This window comes from Pongo pygmaeus, chromosome 1 (assembly GCF_028885625.2).
Source record: "Pongo pygmaeus isolate AG05252 chromosome 1, NHGRI_mPonPyg2-v2.0_pri, whole genome shotgun sequence".
Taxonomy (NCBI): domain Eukaryota; kingdom Metazoa; phylum Chordata; class Mammalia; order Primates; family Hominidae; genus Pongo; species Pongo pygmaeus.
Window position 1 is genome coordinate 4,230,043 of NC_072373.2, and position 15,279 is coordinate 4,245,321.

Below are 15,279 nucleotides of genomic sequence, written 5' to 3' on the forward strand. Positions count from 1 at the left end.
TAGTCTGTCCATGTGAATGTGCTGTGTGGAAGAGTTAAAGGGCCCAACTAAATGTTCCAGTGATTCTAATAGGTATTCCAAATTAATTGCTGCTTGTACATTTAATAGTTATGTTAGGCTTCCAGAATCACTTTAAATAGGACTCTTTTTAAAAGATGGGGGAAGAGAGTAATTGGTAACCAGATGGACAGAGTCTCTATAACAGAAAAAAAAGGGTGTTTTCTCTTGCATATCTGAGGTGAAGTGTGTATTCTGTGTGCTCTTAGCAATTGGCAGTCCTCTTGCTTAGGTTTACAGGTGTATGTGAAAATAGACCTGAGTCTTTTCAAAGTTAGATCATTTTTCTGATTTTATCTTTAACTTTTGGCAATACATTTGTTTTGATATCCACCCTACTTGGTAGAGTGTAAGTACTTCCTTACAACGTTCTAATGTAAAACAGTGCATAGGAGACCTTTCTGTCCTTGGTTGCCCAAAATATCTTTTTCATTTCTACTAAATTCAGAAATACATATTTTTACCAGCTTATGAAAATTTGGAAAATAGCTTGACATCCTTTTGGATAATGAAGTGATTAGTTCATATATTGAAGTATATAAAATCAACTAGGAAGTAAATTCAAGACTGAAAGAATGGGAGGGCTTGTGTGAGCTTTGGTTGTATCATCAGTCCAGAATATGTAATTTTCATTTCCCTGAAAAAGACTTCAGAGGAAATTTATTTTCCCCACTATACGCTCCAGAATGTCTTTAGGTGAAATGAGAGGGCTTGGGCTCTTCTGATTCCAGACGTAGCTATCAGAGTTTGCTTAATGAAATATGGGTCTACTCACAAATAAAGCAATTTAATGGTTTCGGAAGAGTAGGCAACTTGTGGTTTCATTACCATTTCTGTTCATTTGAGAAAAATCATAAAACTACAGAGAAGGAAACATTCATTTCAAAAATAAGCTTTGAATTTAGATGGTAAGGCATATATGTTTTTTTTCACATGACTTCAGGGTAGAAGTCAAATGAAGAAACATTTCTATGGAAACTTACCCTTTAAGATGCCAGTATATGCAAAGAATGATTGATACCCGAGGGTGTGTCATGTAATAGGTGACTGATAACATACAGGATTTAGTTCTTAGAAGAAGTAAGAACAGATATCACCCATTACATTGACCTGCGTTTTAAAGTGAACAATAGAAACCTCTCTCAGAATTAGTATTTGCCTATTAATGTAATCAGTGTAGCCTTTTCAACATAAAAATGTCCTTATTCTAGAACATGGAAGCGTACAGCAAATGCAATGGTTGAAAGCACTGAAAAATATTTGTACAACATCTGTAGTGCTCACATTATGAACTTTAAATGTAATACTTTGAAAACCATCTTCATAATTTTTTTGTTCTAACAGCTTCCTTTTTAAGAAAACATTTAAAAACATTTTAAAATGGAACTTAATGTGCAAAATAAGTTGTGTAAAATACCAGTATTTGGGTGGTAGAGGATATTGGTATATTATATTGACCTGGGTTGATGACTACTGGACTATTTTAAGATACCTACTTCCAAAACTTATTTTATTCTAGAGGACCACTAAAAATCAGAATTACAGCAATCATTTTAATTTTTCTACTTTCCTTGTTAAGGTCTTCTGCTTACCCAAAGAATAGTGTATATATCTTAACATGACTTTTAAAGGGGTATCTTGATCCCCATCACAGATTTTTATCTATGAATAGAAGGATTGAAACCCTATTTGATCCCTAGCTCTTTGCTGAAAAGTGCATAAACAGGAATCCTGAATTTATTATATAGACCTCCTCGCATTATATAATCGAAGCAAAGGGAAACCAGCGATGGAGTAGAGGTACGTAGACTAAAGAGATGCTTGCAAATGATGGTACCTAGGGATAGTCACATTTTCTTGTTGCCAAACTCAGTCAATATAATCACAAGTCCAGAGAAGAGCTAGTTAATTTTCAATTCCCCGAGGTCCTTTTACTGAGATGGAAAAGCACAAACAATCAAGGAAAACCAAAGAGGGAGGGGTGAGGGAAGGGGAAAGTGCATGAAGCACTTAAAGATTTTTTTAAAGTAGGTGTGATAGATAAGCCACAAGAAGTTTTTAAGACTACTAATAACCATAATTCTATTTTAATCAGCTATTTAGCTGGTACCTACTGCTATATCACCTAGTGTGACATTTCGGAATTAATGGAACAATGAAGGAAGCTGTACACTGGAGGTTCCAGGTGGTCATGGAAGGTAGGTTACTCTTACAGTTTGAAATTGTAAAGTGTGAAAGTCTGGATGAGAGGGGAAGGGGAACCTGGACTATTTTTAATTTTTTTTGAGATGGAGTCTGGCTCTGTCGCCGAGGCTGAAGTGTAGTGACGTGATCTTGGCTCACTGCAACCTCCACCTCTCGGGTTCAAGCAATTCTCCTGCTTCAGCCTCCTGAGTAGCTGGGATTACAGTTGCACACCACCATGCCAGGCTAATTTTTGTATTTTTTTTTTTAGTACAGACGGGGTTTCACCATGGTTGGCCAGGCTGGTCTCGAACTTCTAACCGTGTGATCTGCCTGCCTTGGCCTCCCAAAGTGCTGGGATTATAGGCATGAGCCACCACGCCGGGCCAGGAACCTGGACTATTTCTTTTTGTCTAGCATTTATTGACTATCTTGTGCCAGATACTTGGATGAGAATGTAAAGATAAAAATGGCCAAGGTTTTTGCCAATGAGAAACTTAGGCTGTATGTGATTGTACCAGATACTGGTGACCAAGAAAAGCACCAACTATTATAAGACACAAAATAAAACTTAAATGAAAAGGTGATTGTAATTCCCAGAAGCAAAGGAATGGAAAGTTACAGAGAGAAGGTAAAAAAGGCATTCCAAGTGAAATGAAAAAGTTTGAGTGGCAGCATGGATACGGTATTCATAGTGCACTGGGCATGGTGGCTCACGCCTGTAATCCCAGCACTTTGGGAGGCCGAGGCAGGTGGGTCGCCTGAGGTCAGGAGTCGAGACCAGCCTGGCCAACAGGGTGAAACCCTGTCTCTACTAAAAATACAAAAATTAGCCAGACGTGGTGGCACGCACCTGCAATCCCAGCTACTTGGGGGGGGCGCTGAGGCAGGAGAATCGCTTAAACCTGGGAGGTGGAGGTTGCAGTGAGCCAAGATCACGCCATTGTACTCCAGCCTGGGCGACGAGAGTGAAACTCCATCTCGAGAAAAAAAAAAAAGGTCATAGTGCATTGAAGGTTTGGCAAAAAACTAAATACAGTTTGGACGTGAAGTTGGATGGTAGGGTAGACATTGATAGGAGAGACTGGAAGTGTCTACCGGTCTCCTTACTGAGGGTGGGTGTTACAGACTTTGGTAATTTATTAATACACTTGTAAAATCTTAATAGCACAAGAATAAAAATTATTAGTGATCATGTAAATACATGACGCATTTAAAAAATAATCCAACCAAATATGTTACAACTTTGTTTTTATCCAGGTTTCCAGTTTATGCAAACTTCTGTGAAAATGAGCTTTGTTATTGGTGAAGACATTGGAAATTTTACCAGCCAAGAGAGAGTTTCTCTCTTATTCAGGGTAAGATGTAATTGCAGTGTGCTAGCCCTGGAAGGGACCTGTTTTACATGTTATGTATGTTACACGTCAGCCCTCCATGTCCTCCAGTTCCGCATCCTTGGATTCAACCAACTGTGGGTTGAAAATACTGGAGGTAAAAAGACAAAAAATAACAATGAAACAACAACAAAAATACACAGTATAATAATTATATTTACATAGCATTTATTTTGTATTAGGCATTATAAGTAATCTAGAGATGATTTAAAGTATATGGGAGAATGTATGTAGATGATACGGAAATATGAGGGCATTTTATTTAAAGGGACTTGGGCCTGTGGATACCAAGGAATAACTAAGGTAAAACTGAGCATAAGTGGCCTGTCCACAGTTTGTTAAATATCAGATTATTGATTAGTGATCATCAATATTTTCCCGCATTCACGCAGTGCTGCCTCTGAAAACATGGTTGAACAGCCTATGGAATTTTTTTTTTTTTGAGATGGAGTCTCACTCTGTCACCTAGGCTAGGGTGCAATGGCGCCATCTTGGCTCACTGCAACCTCCGCCTACCCCACCTCAGGTTCAAGTGACTCCCCCGCCTCAGCCTCCTGAGTACCTGGGACTGCAGGCGCGCACCACCACGCCCGGCTAATTTCTGTATTTTTAGACGAGACAGGGTTTCACCCTGTTGGCCAGGCTGGTCTCAAACTCCTAACCTCAGGTGATCCAACTGCCTCGGCCTCCCAAAGTGCTGGGATTACAGGTGTGAGCCACTGTGCCCGGCAGAATTTTTTAACTATTTGGTTACGATTCATTTGGATAATGTAGACTGCCTGAGCTTTGATTTGTGCCACTAAGAGTGGGCAAACTGTCTTCCTTTTTGTGAATCAGTAAAAATTTTCCTTCACCATGTGTTTGACAGTGTCATTGACTTCTGAGTTAAGGCATTTGGTAAACCACACGGCCTCCGCGTCCTTCCTAGCGACAGCCACAAGAAAAGGTGGGCATGGCAGGGAAAATGCTCTTGTGAATTGAACTGGAGGCAAGCTCCACTTTTCTTTAGAAAAAGATGTAGATCAAAATAACTAATATTTTCTTCCTTGCTCGATTTCTGTGCCTTCCATGGTACATCAAAATAATAGGACCAGTAATGGCCACAATCCTGTTGACTGCTGGTATCTTCCCCCCAATATTTCTTTAAGCATTTCTTAAGCATCTAGCTTGTGTTTTGTTATATTTAATAGATTTTCTTATTGTACGAATTAAAACCAGAAATAACTTCATTTTCCTAGAAAGGCATAATTTCTCCCGGAGAATAAATCCTGAGGATTTAGTTAGATGCTGTGGGTATTCTTGTATTTTAAATAATATTTTAATGGGAGCAGCTGATTGACTTTCAAATGGATTGTTTACATTAATAGTAATTCTGCAGTTATTTTTCTGTTGCATCAGTCTGCCAGACAAGTTCCATGTGTATATTTAAATTCATAACTAATTATACTTAAAAATTTAAACCCTGCATACTTCCCCAAAAATGTTTAGGGCAGTTAAAAACAACTCTTTTGGAAGATGACTCACATTTTAAGAAATGGGAGAACACTGTCAAATGATGAATGCATTTAAAAAATAATTTGCAAAGTGATAAAATCCCTTAGTTTTAAATCTTATAATGACATTAGCTGTTACAAGAAATCAGTAAGTATTTGCTGCTTTTTAATGGGATAGTAATAAGGTTGAGGTTTTTGTTAAGGTTACTTATCATTAAACTCTACACTTATTACTGCAAGGAAACTCTTTCCAAGTACGTTAAACACTAGGTTTTATAATTCTTTGCCACACTGCCAATAAATTCTGTTCGCATTTTAAGGATGACAAGTCCACTATATGTAACACGTAAGAATGCTATCCTCGCAGTAGACACAGGGCCAGAATAAACTGGCAAGTTTTCATTCCATACAAGTGTGGGAAAAAAATGACTACAACTTAAACTTTATTTACTTGATTGAGAGTTTATTGCACATGAAATGTTTTATGTGGTTGATCTTAACTTCATTTACATTGACTTCTGTGCTCAAGATTGTTCAATTGCTGCTGCTGCCGTTGTGTTTTCTTTCAGGATCGAGGTGGGTACCTTCATATAGTATCTTCTTTTTAATTTCTTCTCTGGCAATTCTTTCCTGGATTCTTTGCTTTGCATAATTATACCTACAATGAAACCTTGGAAGAAAAGAATATGAATAAATTGTTAATATAAAGTCCTACAGAAATTAATTTATGAAATTTCTCTATAAATCACACAAAACTTAAATACAGATGCCTACCCTGAGACTGAAAAATATGTTCTAATTTATAGTGCTATTTTTTGGGCAGTTTTGGTGTCAGAATACCTATCAACACATTCTTTTTTTATTAGGAAAAAAAAGGATGTCTACGTAACAATTTGTAAAGTGATAAAATCCATTAAAGTCTTCTGATAGCATTGGTTATTATAAGAAACTAGTAAGTATTTGCTCTCGTTTTTAACGGGATAATGCTATGTCTACATAAAATGATTTCTATCACCTTAAATAGCTCACTGTAGAAATTCATGTATAAATGGAACCATATAGTACATACATATCATACTCTTAGGTCTGACAAATATTTGAGGTTCATCCATATTTTATATTCACTCATCAGTAGTTGTAAACACATTCTTAAAGCAGCATTTTCAGATACGAATAAGCAGGGATGAAATAAGTGTTAGGGTAAGGGAAATGGTTGAGGCTTTCCTAAGTGAAGTGTAAAAACCACAGCTTTCTTTTTAATGGGATGTCTAATATGCATTTATCTGTTCAAGCATTTTAAGACAGATTTCCATGAAAATGCCCTGAAAAATCAAGATTCTTCATTGAGGGTGAGGATCTCCCAATGCGAGACTGCTCTGAAAAGAGCATGTGCTTTTTGAATTAGATAACCTACTATAATCATGGATGTTCTTGAATACTTAGCAAACATACCAGCATCCCAAAGTCACCAAGATAAACCCTCCTACTCCAACATCACATGATCTTCTAATTCTACCTGTCAAAAATAAGCATAACAATCAATTAGAATATAATTACATGTTATATACATTACTCCATCTAGAAAAAAAATAGTTCATTACGTAGAGAAATGCTTTTTTAGTACATAGAGAAATAAAAAACACAGATACTCACTAGTGAACAAAAAATGTCCAAAGCCAGCCACAACAGATCCTAATGAACCATACAATATTGAATGCCGGGCGCAGGGAGTATTTTCAACATCTAAAAATCCTAGGAGCTTAAGGGACTAGAATGAAAAAAAAAAACCTAGATTGAGTAAGAAAGTATTTCATTTTGGGGTGCTTTGGCAAAAATGACAATACACCATTTCTTTTGTTGTAGTTGAGGGTTTAAACTAGAGTATGTGCTACGTGACAACCTAAATCAGCTTGCGTTGTCTTTGTCCAGCTTTGGTATGCAGTCTAAATCTTTAAATCTGAAAACCTTAAAAATTGGACCAGAAAACCCTTAAGCAGTAGGGTAACTTTTAGCTGTATCTTAATTTGCTAATCAACTGACTTGGAAATAAGAGAATACATTTTATGAGCTCTTTAAATGAGTTTATTTGGGAATATGCCTATCACTGGAATTGAAAGCAGCATAGTTTGCTTCAGTAACTCCAATAATTTGGGAAGCAGAAATGGAAAAAGTAATTTGAGTCATGTTTGCTTATGTAGTGCCGTTTAAAATTCCCCTAGTAATTACCTTTCATATTTTATTAACTAGGTTAACATCAACTGTGGTTGTAAGAGTAAATGTTTCACCTTAAGATAAACATGGGCAATATATTAAACTCTAGTCTCTTTTCTTGCCTGTGAAGTGAGGCTGCACTTGATTATATTTGATTCTTTGTTCGTAATACATGGTAACGACAGCTAGGTGTGGTGAAAAACGCGGGGATCCAAAGAGCTGGATTTTTATCTCAGATCTGCCGCTAACTTTTGTATCCTATAGGCTACTTTTATTTCTATGGTCTCAATCTATAACATGAATGGGTTGGGTTAAATGACTGAAGTTCCTTCAAGTGCTAAAATTCTTTTTCTACAGTCTTCATTGGATTTATGTATTTCTTATTCCTAATATGTTTAACTGGGATGTCTGTTCACTCTAGGGTGGCAAGACAGACATTTAAAAGCAACAGTCACACTGTTGAACTGGCATTTCTGTTAACACAAAAGTTTAGAAAACTCACGGTAACTGTTACTTGATTAAGTGCATATAAAATTTTCAGTAAGGCTGCTTTTAAAAGGAACCACTGTCCATTTAAAGGTTTCATAGTTATCTTCAATGGGTTAGTATTGTTTGGGGCAGGACATTAAACTAGAAGGGATTCTATAGGATGAGGTGATACCTAGAAGGTAATATATTGTAAGGCAAAAGAGATCAGAAGAAATGGGGAAAGGACAGTAAAAGGCAAATCAGATTAAAGGTTGAAACATGAAGATATTCTCAATTGTATTTCTGCCTATGTTTGCTTCTTTGGCTCAAGCATCTGTTGGAAGAGACAAAATGTGACTTGGTTCATAATAAAGCAAAAATTATTTACTCTCGGATCATTCTATTCCATTTTTTCCCTCTCCCTGTCTGGCCCCCTGTTCCCACCCGCATGCCTAACATAGGATTGCTTCAAAGCTTTGCAGTACAGTTCTTCACATTACCAAGAAGTTGGGGGATTTCATTTAGCAAGACGCTTTTTCCTATCAGCTTGAAAGCCCAGGGGACATATGATCATGTGGGTAGTTTTATGCAGGTGGGGAATGCTGGACTTAGTGCTCCAGTCCAGGACTACCTCTAAACTAGCCTATTTCCCCAAGGATGGGATGCTGGGGTTAGAGGGTTAGTACCAGTTTTATCTAGTCTCAGGTGCAAAGATGCAAGTGTGAGACCAGCTTGTACCACAGGATAGAATTAAGTATTTTCTAGTCCCACTCTCAGATTCTGATTTAGATTCATTGGAATCTATGTTTAGAAAACTCCAGGTGATTTTTTCTGATGACCATCAGATTGGGGAAACACTGCTTTAGGAAATTTTATTTAATAAAAGTAAATTTGCAAACAATAGGAAAATAGCTCAGCTGGCTTTAAAGGCAAATATCTAAATAGAAGCTACACATCTTATTCAAAATAGTGCCTTCTGACACAAACCCAATCCCCAATAAAACTCTCTGGTCTAAAAGAATAGTGGTTGATCTCATAATTAAGAGCTGCTGGTGGGGGAGGTAGGTATTAGTGCCAGGCTCTCTACATGTTTTGTAATTCTCTAGCCTCTCTGTGAGATTACCTCTGAAACAGGCTCAGGGACTTAAGAGGCTAATAATAAGTGTTGGCAGGAGTGGAGGTAGAAGTCAGTTTCACCGCAAAGCCTATGACATTTCCATTGTGCCAAACCACATCATTAGTAACCAAGGCTGGAGGGTTTGGTGGGGAGCTTTCCAGTTGTCACATATCTAAGGAGTAATACGATTCAGTACATAAATCCCTGCAATTTCTATCAAAACAGGAAGAATACGCAATGACTTGAGCCTGTATACCTTTACAGTTAAGTACACTGAACAGTAAAATGCTCAGAAGTGGAGATGAAAGGATCCCGGGCATAACTCCCTTTGAAGTATTCTATTTATATACGGAAATATTCTGTTCATAATATACATGCCTTTAACATTTCTCTTCTATTCCTTAAGTAGCCTGCATACTTATGATTTAACTCTTTGCCACTAACAAACGGGAACCCTTAAAAATAAATTAAGGAAATGTCAGACATTTTTTAAGCTTAGATTTAGAAAAGCAGCTTTACAAGCTCACCCTGATCAATCTAAGGAAAGCTCAAGAGATTTCCAAGCCAGAATGTCAATAATGTATAGAAATAGATCTGGTCAAATTAGAGACAGCTGATCTTCCACCACTAAATCTGCTTCAGTGCCCGTATTTGTCTTTCCTCTGGTTGCAAAGGATGAATTGGCCCTATTCCTATCTAATGCTAGTCTTCCCACTTGGGCACTTGATTCCCCTCTCGCATACTCAAGGGCTTGGCTTCTATAGCTACCCCTTTCATTTGCATCGTTAGTTTTTTCACTTGCAATAATTTACTATCAACCCTCTTGGCCAGGCGCAGTGGCTCACCCCTGTCATCCCAGCACTTTGGGAGGCCAAAGTGGGTGGATCACCTGAGGTCAGAAGTTCGAGACCAGCCTGGCCAACATGGCAAAACCCTGTCTCTACTAAAAGGACAAAAATTAGCCAGGCATGGTGGCACATGCCTGTAATCCCAGCTACTCGGGAGGCTGAGGCAGAATCGCTTGAGCCCAGGAGGCGGAGGTTGCAGTGAGCCAAGATGGCACCACCGCACTCCAGCCTGGGCAACAGAGCAAGAAGACTCCATCTCAAAAAAACCCAAAAATCCTCTCTACACCCCTCTCCTCTCATCAGCCGCCTAAAGCACCATCCTTTTGGGGCAAAACTTCTTGAGTGTAGGTGTGCTTTTCTACTTAAAACCTCCCGTTCTCCCTTTAACTCACTTGAGTGAGGCATCTATCCACTGAACTTCACTTGACACCAGTCAAGACCTCTAAAAGACATCCACTGCAGTCTATCTTAATCTGCATCTCAGCATATGTGGCACAAATTATCATTTGTTCTTGAAACTTTTTTACTTGGCTTCAAATACGTCTCCTGGTTTTCTATTTCATTGACATCTTTGTTGCTGTTCCCTCCTCTACAGACCTGATTCTGAAGTGCCACTCTTAACTCCTTTGGAATCTAGTCTCTTCCTAGGTATCTCAAGGCTTTCAATTAAATGCCATTATATGATGACTCCAGATTTCTAAATCAAACCCTAATCTCTCCCAAGCTTCAGCCTCATTCATCTGCTTAATGAATGACACTTTTATGTATAAAAAGCACCTTGAACCTCGTATTTGCAAAATATATTTTCACCTCCAAACCTTCCTCTTAATGGCGCACTACTCAACCAATTTTCAGACCCAAAAACTAAGAGTCATCCTTGATTCCTTCATCAAATCCACGTCAAATATATTAGCAAGTCTGGAAGGATCCACATTCTAAATACATCTTGAGCCAGACCACTGCCCACCAACTTCATTGCTAATACAGGTTGAGCACCCCAAATCTGAAACTGATATGACATCAAAAGAAAATGTTTGGTTTTTTTTGAATTGGGAAGCTCAACCTGTCCTATCAAATTACCATCTATCAACAGTACCTTTCAGATCTTGATTCTACTCATAAAAATGTGTATCAGATGACTATAAGTCCTCTGTAGCCTCCGATTATGCTCAGAATCCTTACCATTGCTCCAAAGGCCCTACATGATCCCGTGCTCTTTCATATCCCACTCTTGTCCACTTAGTCCAGACACAGTGGCCTTGCCATTCTAACAAGCCGAGAGGGTTACTACAGAACGAACACATGCTGCCTTTCTCCTGGATCTTTGCATGACTGGCTCAGTAGAAGTCTTGCTTATTGATTCCCCCAGTAGAATGTCAGCTCCTTAAAGGGATTTTTCCTGTCTTGATCAGTCTAGTACCTAGTTTAGTGTCTAATACTCAGTAGGTACTCTGTAAATATTTTTTGAATGGGTGAATTAAGAATTTACCTGAATGTGAATTTACCTGTATGTACCAAATTTCACATTTTAAAGTTTCTTAAAGGACAAGAATGTGGCAGAGGGCAGTTTTTTAGGGGCTAGTTCTATCAAGGTATGCCAGCTTGGTAACTCCCATTTTAAGTTTGCGAATTCTTATAATAAAATAATCCTCCCTGGGTTGTGCTGGAATGATCACTGACAAATTCTTTTTAAAAAATAACCACAGGCTTCCTTTCTGACAGCACCTTGGGCTGTTAATTCGTCATAGCTTCTATTTAATTAGCTTTTTGATGGGCTCTGATGGGTACTACTGTTTCATGAGCAATTTTTGTTTTTTTGGCCTCCCACCTCTGACCGTGCTCAGTTTGAGGCTTATAACTATCTTTATTTCAACAACTACAATATTGTTTTGCTACTTACTGATGGGCCAGTTAAATAGGTCAATGTTGATCCTCTTTTTTTTTTTTTTTTAATTTCCAATGGATTAAACCACCTTTATGACCTTTAAAAACAGCAGTTATCTCCTACCAAAAGTCCCATTCAGGATTCCAGTGTTTATCACAAAACTGAATCTAGGATTTACTGTGTGTATGCAAGGATCTTTTTTTTTTTTTAAACACTAAGCTTATTCCAGATGGGCAGTGTATGGGACAGTAAAAACAGATAAGGCACCAGTAGTACGTAAATTGACAACCTGTTGGATATTAAGTATGAAAACAATTTATACAATATTTGTTAATATTAACCATATGATCTGATGTCATGGCCAAATTTAGATGGAAGCCCACCAGAGAAGCAAGCAAGAGCAAGAAGTGAGCAAAATTTCCAAGCTGAGAGAATATCTTAAAAGTATATATTAGGAGCCATTTAGCACACAGTGGGTCTTCTATAAATATTTGCTCATGATTAGCCAATGTTACGATCTCCCTAGTTTATATTAAAACTTTTTTCCTCTTGCATTATCCTTTTCTGAATACCTGTTCTGCCCTGAGGATATAAATTGGGTTCCCTGCTCTTAATAAGGAGCCCAGGAAAAGAGGAAGACAAGATCATTTATTACCTTCCAATATGATAAATGTAACGACGTACAAGATGCCTGGGAAGATGGGGAAGTACGTAAGTCAGCTTTGGTGAAACACAGGAGCCCTTCCAGGGAGAGCGCTTGGTTTAGCTTTACTATACCAAGAATTTGGGTTTTATCCTTAAAGAGATGGGATGGGCTGCTACGACTGGATGTTAGGCAGAGGGATGAAAACTGTCCAGTTTACAGGCTGGAAAGGGCCAGCGGACAGTAGTGGAAGGTGGATTCAGGAGCGTATGGATACAGGGACACCAGCTAGGGAGGCTACCGGTGATGTGGCAGAAATCTTAACCCTTCATCTCATCGTAGTACAATCAAGTCATCCCTCAGCAATTACTCCTATGTTAAATGTGATGAATACAACGTGTTAAAAACAAGGCACCTGTCCTCAACGGAGCTTTAATCTCTACTATTAGCCTTTACTAGCAAATTACAGTGCAGTGCCCTTAGCAGCAAAATTTTCTCGCCAAAGATTCAGTATTGTTAGCTTACTTCATAATGACCTGTAGTAAGTCATTAGTACTACTGGTCCCCTCTTCCCCCTAGTTTTGGTCAATTTTGTCCCGGCAACTTAGATTAAAATGTTGGGGGCTTGGGATAAGGACTAAGAACAGTTAAAATAGTTTGAAGCCCATGGGTAGCAGAGAAGCCAGTGACACGTGCTCCGGGCCTAGGAGCTCCGCGGAAACCGTCCTTACCCACCGCCCGCCCGCGGCGCGCGCCTCGCCGACCCCCAAGTTACCTTCCTCTCCTTGGGTTCACCGGGCTCCGGCGCGGCGGCCATGAGGACGACCCCGCGACTCCACCCGCCCTGCACCTCCGGGGTCGCGGAAGCAGAAGCCCGGCCGGCCGCGCCCCTCCCCGTCCCGCCCCGCCCCCACGTGCCGCCGCCTCCCGCCCTGTCCCGACGCGCCGGCCGCCATTTTAGGGAACGTTCCTAACGCTCCGCAGTGGCCGCGCTGTCATGTCCTTTGTTCCATCGAACGGGTCACACTTTCTTCCCAGCTCGGCACACAGCCTGCAAGGGCTGGAGAGCGGAAGGAGAAGGGTTCGGGAAACAAACCGGCTCCTGGATTCCTGGCGAGGCGGGGGCGTAACCGAGCCAGACAGCCCCGCTTCCCGCGTCAGCCCCCTGCTCCGCCCCAACCGCCATTTCTAACCGTCTCCGGCGCGCGTGCTCACATGCACGAGCCCCGGGCGCGCGCCGAGGGGCGGGGCCGCGGCGGTGGGAGCGGGCGCGGCGCCGCTGCTTTGTCCTGCGGGGTGGGCCCCACCGCGGGGGTCGGCCCGGCCCCAACCCACAGCCCGCCTCAGCCCACGGAGCCGGAAGGCGCTCCGCGCTGGCTCGGCGGCCCTCGTCCCCTAAGTGTCCTTTGTCCTTCCGGCCACGGGACGAGCCCTTGGTGCCGGGGCAGCCCCACTCTGCACCAGCAGCCATTTAGTCCCCCGCGCCTGCCTTGCGCAAACGGGGCTCCCACGCCCACCCCACTTCCTCCCTTTTATAGTTTCCTTACTAAGTGGCTTTAACATAGCACCGCGCAGTTCGCCTAAAGGAGACTGGGGACAAAATGGAGGGAGCAGCTCGCTAATGAACATGCGTCAGGACGTTGGTGTCCGCGGGGAGGGCGCGCGTGTGGCGAAGTCTTCCGGCGTCCCCGAAGAAAAATGCCTCTGCAACGTGCATTTTTGATGTGAAGTCGTGTTCCACGTTTCACTCCTCCCTAAGACTGCGACATAACGTGAAACAAAATACTGCATATTGGCGAGCTCAATGGAGAACGCGTGCATGCAGGGTCGAGCCCATTTTTCTGCCATCAAAATAATACAATGCAATTTTTTCTAGTATTTATAATTTTTCCCTTTTAACCTTACGCCTCCTTTATGTACTTTTACATTTCACTTTTAGGTTATATGTAACCTAAGGGCACTTCTTAGGAGACTGGACTTATAGAATATGTCATTGTGCAAAGTCATGCTGCTTCGAATTACGCTGCTCGCTGGCACACAGCAAGCGCTCAGTGTTAACGATGTCGAATTCATATGAAGTACTGTTCACTGGGCGTTTTCTTACTCCGTAACGACCTACCTTGCATGCCCATTGAATACCTTTCTACAATCCCAGTAAAATACACAGTGTAGGATGTGTATTTATGTGTCACAGTCACTGTTTTTTTGAGTTTTTTTTTGCGAGGGGGGGTTGTTTTTTGTTTTTGTTTTTGAAATTGTAGTTAGAAACTACATACTGTGCCGGGCGCGGAGGCTCACGCCTGTAATCCCAGCACTTTGGACGGCTGAGGCGGGCGGATCACGACGTCAGGAGTTTGGGACCAGCCTGGTCAACATGGGGAAACCTCGTCTCTAGTAAAAATACAAAAATTAGCCTGGCGTGGTGGGGGGCGCCTGTAATGCCAGCTACTCGGCAGCCTGAGGCAGGAGAATAGCTTGAATTCGAAAGGCGGAGGTTGCAGGGAGCCGAGATCGTACCACTGTACTCCAGCCTGGGAGAAAGAGCGAAACTCCGTCTGGGTGGGGGGAGAAACTACATACTGCTCTACTGTTTGCTAGGGAAAAGAAAAAAAGTCACCCTACCGGTGATATCCTGCCAATTCTGGATTTTCCGCTGAAATTCTAATGCTAACTGTGCTTTGAACTCCAGATCTGAAAGGCGGTATTGAAGGTAGTAATATTCCATGAAGTACTGGGGAATTCTTTTGAAGTCATCGTTGATTATGTTGTAAAAGGAAAACTGGAAAAGTACCAGGTAAAACACCACCGAGTCATCCTATTTTATTTTTATTGTGACTTTGAAAATTTGCTAGAGTAGACATTGTTGGGGTCTATTTCATTTGTCTTTGAAAAGTATTTTCATAAGGATGATTTAATTTTTTTTTTTTTTTTTTTTTTGAGACAGAGCCTCACTTTGTCGCCCAGGCTGGAGTGCAATGG

At 40.7% G+C, this 15,279-nt stretch overlaps 1 protein-coding gene across 2 annotated transcripts; it reads right to left on the reverse strand.

Moving 5' to 3' along the window:
- Positions 1-5,570: 5,570 nt before the first annotated feature.
- Positions 5,571-13,786, reverse strand: LOC129017383 (cytochrome c oxidase assembly protein COX20, mitochondrial). 2 transcript variants are annotated; one of them, XM_054457900.2, is made up of 4 exons: positions 13,397-13,786; positions 6,782-6,896; positions 6,581-6,644; positions 5,571-5,798 (listed from the first exon to the last, which is right to left on the reverse strand). In XM_054457900.2, exons 1-4 carry the CDS (start codon positions 13,769-13,771, stop codon positions 5,663-5,665), a joined length of 690 nt encoding a protein of 229 aa, XP_054313875.1. In that variant the 5' UTR covers positions 13,772-13,786; the 3' UTR covers positions 5,571-5,662. The 2 variants fall into 2 exon arrangements, with proteins under 2 accessions (XP_054313875.1, XP_054313884.1); XM_054457909.2 differs by having other exon boundaries at positions 13,076-13,403.
- Between the last annotated feature and the right edge of the window lie 1,493 nt (positions 13,787-15,279).

Coding starts and splice junctions, on each gene's coding strand:
- LOC129017383 (XM_054457900.2), bottom strand. CDS start 13,771: ATGGCTGCTGGTGCAGAGTGGGGCTGCCCCGGCACCAAGGGCTCGTCC. Junction 6,645..6,781: donor TGGACATTTTTTGTTCACTA/GTGAGTATCTGT, acceptor TATTTTTGACAG/GTAGAATTAGAAGATCATGT. Junction 5,799..6,580: donor TTGGTGACTTTGGGATGCTG/GTATGTTTGCTA, acceptor TTTTCTTCCAAG/GTTTCATTGTAGGTATAATT.